The sequence below is a fragment of the Ranitomeya imitator genome, chromosome 7 (assembly GCF_032444005.1).
Source record: "Ranitomeya imitator isolate aRanImi1 chromosome 7, aRanImi1.pri, whole genome shotgun sequence".
Taxonomy (NCBI): Eukaryota; Metazoa; Chordata; class Amphibia; order Anura; family Dendrobatidae; genus Ranitomeya; species Ranitomeya imitator.
The window spans coordinates 84,377,262-84,394,183 of record NC_091288.1 but is presented as its reverse complement, the minus strand read 5'-3'; the positions used below and the strand labels follow the sequence as shown (position 1 = coordinate 84,394,183).

The following is a 16,922-nucleotide window of genomic DNA, read 5'->3' as shown; positions in this document are numbered from 1 at the left end:
ATCGGCGATCTCACTCATCGCTGCAGGCTTACAGAGCTGCAGCCTGCTCCTGACCCAGAAGTACTCCCTGCAGGACCCGGATGCAGCCCTGCGGCCATTTTGGATCCGGGGACTGCAGGGAGAAGACGCTCGGTACAAGGTGAGCACATCACCTTGTACCGATCATCTCAGGGAAGCACGCAGGGAGCCCCCTCCCTGCGCGATGCTTTCCTGTACCGCCGGCACATCGCGATCATGTTTGATCGCGGTGTGCCGGGGGTTAATGTGCCGGGGGCGGTGCATGACCGCTCCTGGCACATAGTGCCGGATGTCAGCTGCGATAGTCAGCTGACACCCGGCCGCGATCGGCCGCGCTCCCCCCGTGAGAGCGGCCGATCGCCTATGACGTACTATCCCGTCGGTGGGAATTAAGGCCCACCCCACCTCGACGGGATAGTACGTCATATGGGATTAAGGGGTTAAAAACATGGTGGCACATGTTTAGGAGCTGAAACTCCTAAACCCTTCATCCAATTTTAATGTGGATACCCTCAAATGAAAGCTGAAAGTCTGAACTTTAACTGCATCTGAATTGTTTTGTTTAAAATTCATTGTGGTAATGTCTATAACCAAAATTAGAAAAATGTTGTCTCTGTCCAAATATATATGGACCTAACTGTATTTGCTCATCTCTACTGGTGGGCCTTTATATATTTATTGGGCACAATAAGGATATAGCTGCAATGAGTAAGCTGCTTCTGCCAGTACATTACCACCTGACCAACAACAGTTCTTATTGGATCTGTTGGGGACTGTCTTACATGACAATTATTTCCTCTTTCTGGCACGTTTTTTGCACAGAGCCGTGGAACCATGAAGGACTCAAAAGCAGCCCCCCTTGTGTGAATTGTTATATGCCAGAATTTTATTGTGAACTAGATCTATGAGAATATTTTATTTGTACAACCTGCAAAAATCTGGGGTAGATTTATTGCCAACATTTTTTTGCACATAGGAGAAGTCACTGAAGACCCTATTGGACTTCCTCAGATACATGAATTCTATGTAGTGAAAGCTGAAATTCACCATAATCCACAGTCAAAATATTATCAGCTTCCTGGACACAAAAGTCATTAAAAATAGAGTCGAAACTCTGTCCATTAGCCTCCATAGAAAAACACAGACTGAAACGATATTCTACACTTTGAGAGTAGCTGCTCGCCAGCAATTAAGCTAGCAATACGCAAATCACAGAATATTAGGGTGGAGCGCAGTGTATCAGACGAGGGCATACAAGAAAAAGGGGTTAGATGAAACAGAAGTAAGCTTCGTGGAAAGGTAGAGTAATAAATATAGGATCCTCTTTATGCATAGGATCCACCCTTATACACATAGAATTGGCCAGTTAGTCCAGAGACATTGATGTAGTTTAGGAAAAGCGTATTCTACCATCCCAGAGATTAAAAAAAGCTCCCTTTAAGCTCTTCTAAATAAGGATAAAATATCCAAGAAAACCGGTTTCTGTATATTTTTGGATTAATGTGAAATTACCACGTCAAGTGTTTCTCACCAATAGAAAGAATGGTTCAGTCTCGTGTTAAAACTGTCCACAATGTTCAAATGTAATAAAAGGTGAAAACATCTACCACCCAAGAGTTAAAATCATAACCATAATGGCAATTACTAATGTATTATTACTTGTGTTCCAGCACTTTTAAGATGATGTACCACATCCCTACCTTTCCTGTCTCTCAGAAGATCAGGTCGGATCAATGCCAAGGTCTTTTCTGGAGTGTTGGAGGCTGATTCCTCTGTGAGCTGTTGCTGAAGTTTAAAACTTGGGAAGAAGAATGCCAATTCTCTGCTGGCCTGTTCTCTGTCGTTACTTCCATGGACGGCATTATACAGAACTTCAGTGCCGTACTGAGCTCGTAAACTAGGAGCAACAACACATTTTTACTGTTTCACTTATCCGACTTTTAAATATATTTTTATTTTACAGTGGGGGAAATAAGTATTTGATCCCTTGCTGATTTTGTAAGTTTGCCCACTGACAAAGACATGAACAGTCTATAATTTTAAGGGTAGATTAATTTTAACATTGAGATATAGAATATCAAAAATGAAATCCAGAAAATCACTTTGTATAAATTATATAAATGTATTTGCATTTTGCAGATAGAAATAAGTATTTTATCCCCTACCAATCATTAAGAGTTCTGGATCCTACAGACCAGTTAGACGCTCCTAATCAACTTGTTATCTGGATTAAAGACAGCTGTCTTACATAGTCACCTTTATAAAAGACTCCTGTCCACAGACTCAGTTAGTCAGTCAGACGCTAACCTCTACAACATGGGCAAGACCAAAGAGCTTTATAAGGATGTCAGAGACAAAATCATAAACCTGCCCAAAGCTGGAATGGGCTACAAAACCATAAGTAAGACGGTGAGTGAGAAGGAGACAACTATGGTGCAATAGTAAGAAAATGGAAGAAATACAAAATGACTGTCAATCGACATTGATCTGGGGCACCATGCAAAATCTCACTTCGTGGGGTATCCTTGATCATGAGGAAGGTGAGAGATCAGCCTAAAACTACACGGGGGAACTTGTTAATGATCTCAAGGCAGCTGGGACCACAGTCATCAAGAAAACCATTGGTAACACATTATGCCTTAAAGGTTTAAAATCCTGCAGTGCCCGCAAGGTCCCCCTGCTCAAGAAGGCACATGTGCAGGCCCGTCTGAAGCTTGCCAATGAACACCTGGATGATTCTGTGAGTGATTGGGAGAAGGTGCTGTGGTCAGATGAGACAAAAAATGAGGTCTTTTGCATTAAATCAACTCGCCATGTTTGGAGGAAGAGAAGTGCTGCCTATGACCCAAAGAACACCGTGCCCACTGTCAAACATGGAGGTGAAAACATTATGTTTTGGGGGTGTTTCTCTGCTAAGGGCACAGGACTACTTCGCCGAATCAATGGGAGAATGGATGGAGCCATGTACCATAAAATCCTGAGTGACAACCTCCTTCCCTCCACCAGGACATTAAAAATGGGTTGTGGTTGGGTCTTCCAGCAAGTCAATGACCCAAAACATACAGCCAAGGCAACAAAGGATTGGTTCAAAAAGAAGCACATTAAGGTCATGGCGTGGCCTAGCCAGTCTCCAGACCTTAATCCCATAGAAAACTTATGGAGGGAGTTGAAGCTCCGAGTTGCCTAGAGACAGCCTCAAAATCTTAATGATTTAGAGATGATCTGCAAGGAGTGGACCAAAATTCCTCCTGACATGCGCAAACCTCACCATCAACTACAAAAAAGTCTCACTGCTGTGCTTGCCAACAAGGGATTTACCACCAAGTATTAAGTCTTGTTTGCCAGAGGGGTCAAATACTTATTTCTCACTGCAAAATGCAAATTTATACAATGCAATTTTCTGGGTTTTATTTTTGATATTCTATCTTTCCATGTTAAAATTAACCTACCCTTAAAATTATAGACTGTTCATGTATTTGTCAGTGGGCAATCTTACAAAATCAGCAAGGGATCAAATACTTATTTCGGCCACTGTATATGTATATATTTTTTTTCATAAGTTTTACATTCTTATAGGTTTATGAATAATAAGCTTTCATAATGTAGACTTTATTAATAAACCCCGCCCACAATAACAAAGTAACAAAATAACTGATGTGATTCTGAAAAAAACTTTAAAAAATTTACTTGCATCATCATATAATGTATGCACAAAAATGAAAGGTACTTTAATGTGTTTCCTAACTAATTGAGTCTATGTTGTGTAAAGGATATGTATGTTAGAACTTGGCACAGAGATTGGGTGTACAATTGTCATGGTGTGACAGTCTGAAGTTGTTATGACCTGGTGGTTAGGAGCACCCGGAATGACCTGATAGTTAAACCTCATACAGGACAAGCTCTGGGTTGTGGGAGCTCTGCTGACCGCAAGCCCTAATCCTATCACACACACTCGAAATAGCCATGGAGCGCTCCTGACCAGACCTAGGCGCCTCGTCACAGCCTAAGAACTATCTAGCCCTATAGATAGAAAGTAAAGCCTACCTTGCCTCAGAGAAATTCCCCAAATGTAAAGGAAGCCCCCCACATATATTGACTGTGAGTAAAGATGAAAGTCACAAACATAGAAATGAAACAGGTTTCAGCAAAGGGAGGCCAGACTTACTAAATAGACAGAGGATAGGAAAGGTAACTTTGCGATCAGCACAAAAACCTACAAAGACCACGCAGAGTGTGCAAAAAAAGACCTCCGCACCGACTCACGGTGCGGAGGGGCCACTCTGCATCCCAGAGCTTCCAGCTAGCAAGACAAAATCATGAAAACCAGCTGGACAAGAAAACAGAGAACAAAATAAGACAATAAGGAACTTAGCTTCTGCAGGAGAAGGCAGGTCACCAGAGAGATCCAGGAGCGAACTGAACGAATGCAAAAACATTGACAGCTGGCATGGAGTAACGATCTGAGAGGAGTTAAATAGAGCAGCCAACCAAAGGATAAACCACGTCACCTGTGTAAGGAACCTCAGAAGCAGCAGCTTCACTCATAGCCACCAGAGGGAGCCCATAGACAGAACTCGCCGAAGTACCATTCACAACCACAGGAGGGAGTTCGACAACAGAATTCACAACAGAAGTAAAGGAGAGGGGCCCAAAACTTTTCCTGAAATTGGGACCCAAACTATCCCTGCCCCAGGAGTACTAATGATGATAGAAAGGCCTGGGTCTCTGACCTTGCTATGTTCCTGTTAAACCCTAATCTGTTCCCTCCACCATACCATGAGGCATGGGACAGAAATGTAAGGGAAATAAGACATAAAGACAGACAGCGATAACTGAAACTCACTATCATACAAAACACTCCCAAAAAATAGTGAGGAAGATAGGAAGAGGGAGAAAAAAAACAAACTCAATAGGAATAAGGATGAGGAGATAAATGGTCACGGGGTTACTGCGACTGTATGGAGCAAGAAGACAGCAGCATCTGATTGCTCCTACTCCGGCACTGAGAAGAAGCACTTCTTCATGTTAAATGTGTTTATTTCTTGTGGCAGAACAGGGGTAAATCGGCCATGTTGGAAATCCCTGTGCTCACAGATGAGCTCCATTAGCCACTCCTTTCCCCTTAATAATCTGGGCTCTGTTACAAATCCTTGTCAGAGCAAGCATTTGCTGCATGGCTAACAGAGGGAGAGGCGCTCAGAAGGAGAGTTGGAGGAGTTATCTGTGACTGTTGCTTGGTTTGTATGTATGGTAACTCCCTGTTATGACCTGGTGGTTAGGAGCACCCGGAATGACCTGATAGTTAAACCTCATACAGGACGAGCTCTGGGATGTGGGAGCTCTGCTGACCGCAAGCCCTAATCCTATCACACACACTAAAAATAGCCATGGAGCGCTCCTGACCAGACCTAGGCGCCTCGTCACAGCCTAAGAACTATCTAGCCCTAGAGATAGAAAATAAAGCCTACCTTGCCTCAGAGAAACTCCCCAAAGGCAAAGGAAGCCCCCCACATATATTGACTGTGAGTAAAGATGAAAGTCACAAACGCAGAGATGAAACAGGTTTCAGCAAAGGGAGGCCAGACTTACTAAATAGACAGAGGATAGGAAAGGTAACTTTGCAATCAGCACAAAAACCTACAAAAGACCACGCAGAGTGTGCAAAAAAGACCTCCGCACCGACTCACGGTGCGGAGGGACCACTCTGCATCCCAGAGCTTCCAGCTAGCAAGACAAAATCATGAAAACCAGCTGGACAAGAAAACAGTGAACAAATAATGACTATCAGGAACTTAGCTTCTGCAGGAGAAGGCAGGTCACCAGAGAGATCCAGGAGCGAACTGAACAAATGCAAAAACATTGACAGCTGGCATGGAGTAACGATCTGAGAGGAGTTAAATAGAGCAGCCAACCAAAGGACAACCCACGTCACCTGTGTAAGGAACCTCAGAAGCAGCAGCTTCACTCATAGCCACCAGATGGAGCCCATAGACAGAACTCGCCGAAGCACCACTCACGACCACAGGAGGGAGTTCGACAACAGAATTCACAACAACTCCCTATCCTTCTCTATTTTGGTTTATTCCCCTACCTCCACGCCCCGCTGCATTCCTCTGTTATATGTGCATGAATATTTTGTATGCCTGGAGTGTTCTGTTAATCCTTGTTTGTGTTGCTTTGTTTGTCGAGTTGTTGTACTATGTGTTGTGAATTCTGTGGCTGAATTCACTCCTGTGGTCACAAGTGGTACTGCAGCTTCTGAGCTTCCTTCCTCAGGTGTTCTGGTGAGCTCGTTAACTGCTTCGTTACTTAACTCCGCCTGATGCTGCTATCCCTGCTCCTTGTCAATGTTCCAGTGTTGGATCTGAGCTTCTCCTGATTGTTCCTGTGTCCTGCTGCTCTGTATAGCTAAGTGCTTTTTTGCTATTTTGTTGCTTTTTTTCTGTCCAGCTTGTCTTTTGTTTTGCTGGTAGCTCTGAGAAGCAAAGGGTGTACCGCCGTGCCGTTAGTTCGGCACGGTGGGTCTTTTTTGCCCTCTTTGCGTGGTTTTTGCTTTAGGGTTTTTTGTAGACTGCAAAGTTCGCTTTACTATCCTCGCTCTGTCTAAGATTATCGGGCCCCACTTTGCTGAATCTATTTCATCCCTACGTTTTGTCTTTTCATCTTACTCACAGTCATTATATGTGGGGGGCTGCCTTTTCCTTTGGGGTATTTCTCTGGGGGCAAGTCAGGCCTATTTTTCTATCTTCAGGCTAGCTAGTTTCTTAGGCTGTGCCGAGTTGCATAGGTAGTTGCTAGGCGCAATCCACAGCCGCTTTTAGTTGTGTTTAGGATAGGATCAGGTGTGCAGTCTACAGAGTTTCCACGTCTCAGAGCTCGTTCTTTTGTTTTTTGGTATTTGTCAGATCACTGTGTGCGCTCGGATCGCTAGGCACACTGTGTCTCTGGATTGCCTTCATTACACCTTTCATTAGCAGACATAACAGTACAAGGAGCCCATCTAATGATTCTCAATAGAGGGAAAGAAAAAGTTCTGACACCATTTTTTTTTTCTCTGCTCTGTGTTCACTTTTTTTTTTTCCCCTAGACATTTGGGTGATTCTGGACACAGGTGTGGACATGGATATTCAGAGTCTGTGCTCTTCAATGGATAATCTCGTTATAAATGTACAAAAGATTCAAGATACTATTGATCAGAAATCTATGTTAGAACCAAGAATTCCTATTCCTGATTTGTTTTTTGGAGATAGAACTAAGTTTCTAAGTTTCAAAAATAATTGTAAGCTATTTCTGGCCTTGAAACCTCATTCTTCTGGTAATCCTATTCAACAGGTTTTGATTATTATTTCTTTTTTGTGCGGCGACCCTCAAGACTGGGCATTTTCTCTTGCGCCAGGAGACCCTGCATTGAGTAGTGTCGATGCGTTTTTCCTGGCGCTCGGATTACTGTACGATGAGCCTAATTCAGTGGATCAGGCTGAGAAAAATTTGCTGGCTTTGTGCCAGGGTCAGGATGATATAGAAGTATATTGTCAGAAATTTAGGAAATGGTCAGTACTCACTCAGTGGAATGAATCTGCGCTGGCAGCTTTGTTCAGAAAGGGTCTCTCTGAGGCTCTTAAGGATGTCATGGTGGGATTTCTTATGCCTGCTGGTTTGAATGAGTCTTTGTCTTTGGCCATTCAGATCGGTCGACGCTTGCGCGAGCGTAAATCTGTGCACCATTTGGCGGTATTGCCTGAGGTTAAACCTGAGCCTATGCAGTGCAATAGGACTATGACCAGAGTTGAACGGCAAGAATACAGACGTCTGAATGGGCTGTGTTTCTACTGTGGTGATTCCACTCATGCTATTTCTGATTGTCCTAAGCGCACTAAGCGGTCCGCTAGGTCTGCCGTCATTGGTACTGTACAGTCCAAATTCCTTCTGTCCATTACCCTGATATGCTCTTTGTCGTCGTTTTCTGTCATGGCGTTTGTGGATTCAGGCGCTGCCCTGAATCTGATGGATTTGGATTATGCTAAACGTTGTGGGTTTTTCTTGGAGCCTTTGCGGTGTCCTATTCCATTGAGAGGAATTGATGCTACACCTTTGGCCAAGAATAAACCTCAGTACTGGGCCCAGCTGACCATGTGCATGGCTCCTGCACATCAGGAAGTTATTCGCTTTCTGGTGTTGCATAATCTGCATGATGTGGTCGTGTTGGGGTTGCCATGGCTACAAACCCATAATCCAGTATTGGATTGGAATTCCATGTCGGTGTCCAGCTGGGGTTGTCAGGGGGTACATGGTGATGTTCCATTTTTGTCGATTTCGTCATCCACCCCTTCTGAGGTCCCAGAGTTCTTGTCTGATTATCAGGATGTATTTGAAGAGCCCAAGTCCGATGCCCTACCTCCGCATAGGGATTGTGATTGTGCTATCAATTTGATTCCTGGTAGTAAATTCCCTAAAGGTCGATTATTTAATTTATCCGTGCCCGAACACGCCGCTATGCGCAGTTATGTGAAGGAATCCCTGGAGAAGGGACATATTCGCCCATCATCATCACCACTGGGAGCAGGGTTCTTCTTTGTAGCCAAGAAGGATGGTTCGCTGAGACCGTGTATTGATTACCGCCTTCTTAATAAGATCACTGTTAAATTTCAGTATCGCTTGCCATTGTTATCTGACTTGTTTGCTCGGATTAAGGGGGCTAGTTGGTTCACTAAGATAGATCTTCGTGGTGCGTATAATCTGGTGAGAATCAGGCAAGGAGATGAATGGAAAACTGCATTCAATACGCCCGAGGGTCATTTTGAGTATCTAGTGATGCCGTTCGGACTTGCCAATGCTCCATCTGTGTTTCAGTCTTTTATGCATGACATCTTTCGTGAGTATCTGGATAAATTCCTGATTGTTTACTTGGATGACATTTTGATCTTCTCAGATGATTGGGAGTCTCATGTGAAGCAGGTCAGAATGGTTTTTCAGGTCCTGCGTGCTAATTCTTTGTTTGTGAAGGGATCAAAGTGTCTCTTCGGTGTGCAGAAAGTTTCATTTTTGGGGTTCATCTTTACCCCTTCTACTATCGAGATGGATCCAGTTAAGGTCCAAGCCATCCAGGATTGGATTCAGCCGACATCTCTGAAAAGTCTGCAAAAGTTCCTGGGCTTTGCTAATTTTTATCGTCGCTTCATCTGTAATTTTTCTAGCATTGCCAAACCATTGACCGATTTGACCAAGAAGGGTGCTGATTTGGTTAATTGGTCTTCTGCTGCTGTGGAAGCTTTTCAGGAGTTGAAGCGTCGTTTTTGTTCTGCCCCTGTGTTGTGTCAGCCAGATGTTTCTCTTCCGTTCCAGGTCGAGGTTGATGCTTCTGAGATTGGAGCAGGGGCGGTTTTGTCACAGAGAGGTTCTGATTGCTCAGTGATGAAACCATGTGCTTTCTTTTCCAGGAAGTTTTCGCCCGCTGAGCGTAATTATGATGTGGGCAACCGAGAGTTGCTGGCCATGAAGTGGGCATTCGAGGAATGGCGCCATTGGCTTGAAGGAGCCAAGCATCGCGTGGTGGTATTGACTGATCATAAGAACTTGACTTATCTCGAGTCTGCCAAGCGCTTGAATCCTAGACAGGCCCGTTGGTCGTTATTTTTTGCCCGCTTCGACTTTGTGATTTCGTACCTTCCGGGCTCTAAAAATGTGAAGGCGGATGCTCTGTCTAGGAGTTTTGTGCCCGACTCTCCGGGTTTATCTGAGCCAGCGGGTATCCTCAAGGAAGGAGTCATTGTGTCTGCCATCTCCCCTGATTTGCGGCGGGTGCTGCAAAAATTTCAGGCGAATAAACCTGATCGTTGTCCAGCGGAGAAACTGTTCGTCCCTGATAGGTGGACTAATAAACTTATCTCTGAACTTCATTGTTCGGTGTTGGCTGGTCATCCTGGAATCTTTGGTACCAGAGAGTTAGTGGCTAGATCCTTCTGGTGGCCATCTCTGTCGCGGGATGTACGTGCTTTTGTGCAGTCCTGTGGGATTTGTGCTAGGGCTAAGCCCTGCTGTTCTCGTGCCAGTGGGTTGCTTTTGCCCTTGCCGGTCCCGAAGAGGCCTTGGACACATATTTCGATGGATTTCATTTCTGACCTTCCCGTTTCTCAAAAGATGTCAGTCATTTGGGTGGTCTGTGATCGCTTTTCTAAAATGGTCCATCTGGTGCCCTTGGCTAAATTGCCTTCCTCCTCTGATTTGGTGCCTTTGTTCTTTCAGCATGTGGTTCGGTTGCATGGCATTCCTGAGAATATTGTTTCTGACAGAGGTTCCCAGTTTGTTTCAAGGTTTTGGCGAGCCTTTTGTGGTAGGATGGGCATTGACCTATCCTTTTCCTCGGCTTTCCATCCTCAGACTAATGGCCAGACCGAACGAACCAATCAGACCTTGGAAACATATCTGAGATGTTTTGTTTCTGCTGATAAGGATGATTGGGTGTCCTTTTTGCCGTTGGCTGAGTTCGCCCTTAATAATCGGGCCAGCTCGGCTACCTTGGTTTCTCCATTTTTTTGCAATTCTGGGTTCCATCCTCGTTTCTCTTCAGGACAGGTTGAGTCTTCGGACTGTCCTGGTGTGGATTCTGTGGTGGACAGGTTGCAGCAGATCTGGACTCAGGTAGTGGACAATTTGACCTTGTCCCAGGAAAAGGCTCAACTTTTCGCTAATCGCAGACGCCGTGTGGGTCCCCGACTTCGTGTTGGGGATCTGGTTTGGTTATCTTCTCGTCATATTCCTATGAAGGTTTCCTCTCCTAAATTTAAACCTCGTTTTATTGGTCCGTATAGGATTTCTGAGGTTCTCAATCCTGTGTCTTTTCGTTTGACCCTCCCAGACTCCTTTTCCATACATAATGTATTCCATAGGTCGTTGTTGCGGAGATACGTGGCACCTATGGTTCCATCTGTTGAGCCTCCTGCCCCGGTTTTGGTGGAGGGGGAATTGGAGTATATTGTGGAGAAGATTTTGGATTCTCGTGTTTCTAGACGGAAACTCCAGTATCTGGTTAAATGGAAGGGTTATGCTCAGGAAGATAATTCCTGGGTTTTTGCCTCTGATGTTCATGCTCCCGATCTTGTTCGTGCCTTTCATGCGGCTCATCCTGGTCGGCCTGGGGGCTCTGGTGAGGGTTCGGTGACACCTCCTCAAGGGGGGGTACTGTTGTGAATTCTGTGGCTGAATTCACTCCTGTGGTCACAGGTGGTACTGCAGCTTCTGAGCTTCCTTCCTCAGGTGTTCTGGTGAGCTCGTTAACTGCTTCGTTACTTAACTCCGCCTGATGCTGCTATCCCTGCTCCTTGTCAATGTTCCAGTGTTGGATCTGAGCTTCTCCTGATTGTTCCTGTGTCCTGCTGCTCTGTATAGCTAAGTGCTTTTTTGCTATTTTGTTGCTTTTTTTCTGTCCAGCTTGTCTTTTGTTTTGCTGGTAGCTCTGAGAAGCAAAGGGTGTACCGCCGTGCCGTTAGTTCGGCACGGTGGGTCTTTTTTGCCCTCTTTGCGTGGTTTTTGCTTTAGGGTTTTTTGTAGACTGCAAAGTTCGCTTTACTATCCTCGCTCTGTCTAAGATTATCGGGCCCCACTTTGCTGAATCTATTTCATCCCTACGTTTTGTCTTTTCATCTTACTCACAGTCATTATATGTGGGGGGCTGCCTTTTCCTTTGGGGTATTTCTCTGGGGGCAAGTCAGGCCTATTTTTCTATCTTCAGGCTAGCTAGTTTCTTAGGCTGTGCCGAGTTGCATAGGTAGTTGCTAGGCGCAATCCACAGCCGCTATTAGTTGTGTTTAGGATAGGATCAGGTGTGCAGTCTACAGAGTTTCCACGTCTCAGAGCTCGTTCTTTTGTTTTTTGGTATTTGTCAGATCACTGTGTGCGCTCGGATCGCTAGGCACACTGTGTCTCTGGATTGCCTTCATTACACCTTTCATTAGCAGACATAACAACTATGGTAGTCAGTAACGTCCCTCTTCCCTGGGTGGGAAAATAGAACAGACGGAGGGCTAACTGTTATGGCTGGCAATCAGGCAACACAGCGTGCAGTAATCAGCGCACATACAGAGATCTGGCAATAACCAAAAACAATAGGACGAGCTCTGAGACGTGGAATCTCTGTAGACTGCAGTACCTGATCTATCCTCACACAACTATAAGCAGCAGTGGATTGCGCCTAACAACTACCTATGCAACTCGGCACTGCCTGAGGAGCTGACTAGCCTGAAGATAGAAATACAAGCCTGACTTACCTCAGAGAAATACCCCAAAGGAATAGGCAGCCCCCCACATATAATGACTGTTAGCAAGATGAAAAGACAAACGTAGGAATGAAATAGATTCAGCAAAGTGAGGCCCGATATTCTAGACAGAGCGAGGATAGCAAAGAGAACTATGCAGTCTACAAAAAACCCTAAAACGAAAACCACGCAAAGGGGCAAAAAGACCCACCGTGCCGAACTAACAGCACGGCGGTGCACCCCTCTGCTACTCAGAGCTTCCAGCAAAAGACAATAGCAAGCTGGACAGAAAAAAACAGAAAACAAACTAGAAGCACTTATCTAGCAGCGCAGCAGGCCCAAGGAAAGATGCAGTAGCTCAGATCCAACACTGGAACATTGACAAGGAGCAAGGAAGACAGACTCAGGTGGAGCTAAATAGCAAGGCAGCCAACGAGCTCACCAAAACACCTGAGGGAGGAAGCCCAGAGACTGCAATACCACTTGTGACCACAGAAGTGAACTCAGCCACAGAATTCACAACAGTACCCCCCCCTTGAGGAGGGGTCACCGAACCCTCACCAGAACCCCCAGGCCGACCAGGATGAGCCACATGAAAGGCACGAACAAGATCTGGGGCATGGACATCAGAGGCAAAAACCCAGGAATTATCTTCCTGAGCATAACCCTTCCATTTGACCAGATACTGGAGTTTCCGTCTAGAGACACGAGAATCCAAAATCTTCTCCACAATATACTCCAATTCCCCCTCCACCAAAACAGGGGCAGGAGGCTCCACAGATGGAACCATAGGTGCCACGTATCTCCTCAACAACGACCTATGGAATACATTATGTATGGAAAAGGAGTCTGGGAGGGTCAAACGAAAAGACACCGGATTGAGAATCTCAGAAATCCTATACGGACCAATAAAACGAGGTTTAAATTTAGGAGAGGAAACCTTCATAGGAATATGACGAGAAGATAACCAAACCAAATCCCCAACACGAAGTCGGGGTCCCACACGGCGTCTGCGATTAGCGAAAAGCTGAGCCTTCTCCTGGGACAAGGTCAAATTGTCCACTACCTGAGTCCAGATCTGCTGCAACCTGTCCACCACAGAATCCACACCAGGACAGTCCGAAGACTCAACATGTCCTGAAGAGAAACGAGGATGGAACCCAGAATTGCAGAAAAATGGAGAGACCAAGGTAGCCGAGCTGGCCCGATTATTAAGGGCGAACTCAGCCAACGGCAAAAATGACACCCAATCATCCTGGTCAGCGGAAACAAAACATCTCAGATATGTTTCCAAGGTCTGATTGGTTCGTTCGGTCTGGCCATTAGTCTGAGGATGGAAGGCCGAGGAGAAAGATAGGTCAATGCCCATCCTACCACAAAAGGCTCGCCAGAACCTCGAGACAAACTGGGAACCTCTGTCAGAAACAATATTCTCAGGAATGCCATGTAAACGAACCACATGCTGGAAGAACAAAGGCACCAAATCAGAGGAGGAAGGCAATTTAACCAAGGGCACCAGATGGACCATTTTAGAAAAGCGATCACAGACCACCCAAATGACCGACATTTTTTGAGAAACGGGAAGGTCAGAAATGAAATCCATCGAAATATGTGTCCAAGGCCTCTTCGGGACCGGCAAGGGCAAAAGCAACCCACTGGCACGTGAACAGCAGGGCTTAGCCCTAGCACAAATTCCACAGGACTGCACAAAAGCACGCACATCCCGTGACAGAGATGGCCACCAGAAGGATCTAGCAACCAACTCCCTGGTACCAAAGATTCCTGGATGACCGGCCAGCACCGAACAATGAAGTTCAGAGATAACTTTACTAGTCCACCTATCAGGGACGAACAGTTTCTCGGCCGGACAACGATCAGGTTTATTAGCCTGAAATTTCTGCAACACTCTCCGCAAATCAGGGGAGATGGCAGACACAATGACTCCTTCCTTGAGGATACTCGCCGGCTCAGATAACCCCGGAGAGTCGGGCACAAAACTCCTAGACAGAGCATCCGCCTTCACATTTTTAGAGCCCGGAAGGTATGAAATCACAAAATCAAAACGAGCAAAAAATAACGACCAACGGGCCTGTCTAGGATTCAAGCGCTTGGCAGACTCGAGATAAGTCAAGTTCTTATGATCAGTCAATACCACCACGCGATGCTTAGCACCCTCAAGCCAATGACGCCACTCCTCGAATGCCCACTTCATGGCCAGCAACTCTCGGTTGCCCACATCATAATTACGCTCAGCAGCAGAAAATTTCCTGGAAAAGAAAGCACATGGTTTGAACACTGAGCAACCAGAACCTCTCTGTGACAAAACCGCCCCTGCACCAATCTCAGAAGCATCAACCTCGACCTGGAACGGAAGAGAAACATCAGGTTGACACAACACAGGGGCACAGCAAAAACGACGCTTCAACTCCTGAAAAGCTTCCACGGCAGCAGAAGACCAATTAACCAAATCAGCACCCTTCTTGGTCAAATCGGTCAATGGTCTGGCAATGCTAGAAAAATTACAGATGAAGCGACGATAAAAATTAGCAAAGCCCAGGAATTTCTGCAGACTTTTTAGAGATGTCGGCTGAGTCCAATCCTGGATGGCCTGAACCTTAACCGGATCCATCTCGATAGTAGAAGGGGAAAAGATGAACCCCAAAAATGAAACTTTCTGCACACCGAAGAGACACTTTGATCCCTTCACGAACAAGGAATTAGCACGCAGTACCTGGAAAACCATTCTGACTTGCTTCACATGAGACTCCCAATCATCTGAGAAGATCAAAATGTCATCCAAGTAAACAATCAAGAATTTATCCAGATACTCACGGAAAATGTCATGCATAAAAGACTTAAAAACAGATGGAGCATTGGCAAGTCCGAACGGCATCACCAGATACTCAAAATGACCCTCGGGCGTATTAAATGCCGTTTTCCATTCATCTCCCTGCCTGATTCTCACCAGATTATACGCACCACGAAGATCAATCTTAGTAAACCAACTAGCCCCCTTAATCCGAGCAAACAAGTCAGAAATCAATGGCAAGGGATACTGAAACTTAACAGTGATCTTATTAAGAAGGCGGTAATCAATACACGGTCTTAGCGAACCATCCTTCTTGGCTACAAAAAAGAACCCTGCTCCCAATGGTGACGACGATGGGCGAATATGTCCCTTCTCCAGGGACTCCTTCACATAACTGCGCATAGCGGTGTGTTCAGGTACGGACAAATTAAATAAACGACCCTTAGGGAATTTACTACCAGGAATCAAATCGATAGCACAATCACAATTCCTATGCGGAGGTAGGGCATCAGACTTGGACTCTTCAAATACATCCTGAAAGTCCGACAAGAACTCTGGGATGTCAGAAGGAATAGATGACGAAATAGACAAAAATGGAACATCACCATGTACTCCCTGACAACCCCAGCTGGTTACCGACATAGAGTTCCAATCCAATACTGGATTATGGGTTTGTAGCCATGGCAACCCCAACACGACCACATCATGCAAATTATGCAGTACCAGAAAGCGAATAACTTCCTGATGTGCAGGAGCCATGCACATGGTCAGCTGGGCCCAGTACTGAGGCTTATTCTTGGCCAAAGGTGTAGCATCAATTCCTCTCAACGGAATAGGACACCGCAAAGGCTCCAAGAAAAATCCACAACGTTTAGCATAATCCAAATCCATCAGATTCAGGGCAGCGCCTGAATCCACAAACGCCATGACAGAATACGATGACAAAGAGCACATTAAGGTAATGGACAAAAGGAATTTGGACTGTACAGTACCAATAACGGCAGAGCTATCGAACCACCTAGTGCGTTTAGGACAATTAGAAATAGCATGAGTAGAATCACCACAATAGAAACACAGTCTGTTCAGACGTCTGTGTTCTTGCCGTTCTACTTTAGTCATAGTCCTGTCGCACTGCATAGGCTCAGGTTTACTCTCAGGCAGTACCGCCAGATGGTGCACAGATTTACGCTCGCGCAAGCGACGACCGATCTGAATGGCCAAGGACATAGACTCATTCAAACCAGCAGGCATAGGAAATCCCACCATTACATCCTTAAGAGCTTCAGAGAGACCCTTTCTGAACAAAGCCGCTAGTGCAGATTCATTCCACAGAGTAAGTACTGACCATTTCCTAAATTTCTGACAATATACTTCTACATCATCCTGACCCTGGCATAAAGCCAGCAGATTTTTCTCAGCCTGATCCACTGAATTAGGCTCATCGTAAAGCAATCCGAGCGCCAGGAAAAATGCATCAACATTACTCAATGCAGAATCTCCTGGTGCAAGAGAAAACGCCCAGTCCTGTGGGTCGCCGCGCAAAAAAGAAATAATAATCAAAACCTGTTGAATAGGATTACCAGAAGAATGAGGTTTCAAGGCCAAAAATAGCTTACAATTATTTCTGAAGCTCAGGAACTTAGTTCTGTCACCAAAAAACAAATCAGGAATCGGAATTCTTGGTTCTAGCATCGATTTCTGATCAATAGTATCTTGAATCTTTTGTACATTTACAACGAGATTATCCATTGAGGAGCACAGAGCCTGAATATCCATGTCCACAGCTGTGTCCTGAAGCACTCTAATGTCTAGGGGAAAAAAAAGACTGAAGACAGAGCTAAGAA

General features: G+C 45.3%; 1 protein-coding gene across 2 annotated transcripts in view; it reads right to left on the bottom strand.

Moving 5' to 3' along the window:
- The window catches only part of NME9 (NME/NM23 family member 9), an 82,901-nt gene that overhangs the window by 40,645 nt on the left and 25,334 nt on the right, over nucleotides 1-16,922 (bottom strand). For both annotated transcript variants that reach the window (XR_011314657.1, XM_069733557.1), the window contains exon 10: nucleotides 1,719-1,915. Coding sequence is in view for 1 of the 2 variants with exons in the window: in XM_069733557.1 (XP_069589658.1) it covers nucleotides 1,719-1,915 (197 nt within the window). In the remaining variant the exon portion in view is untranslated. The remainder of the gene's footprint in view (nucleotides 1-1,718; nucleotides 1,916-16,922) is intronic.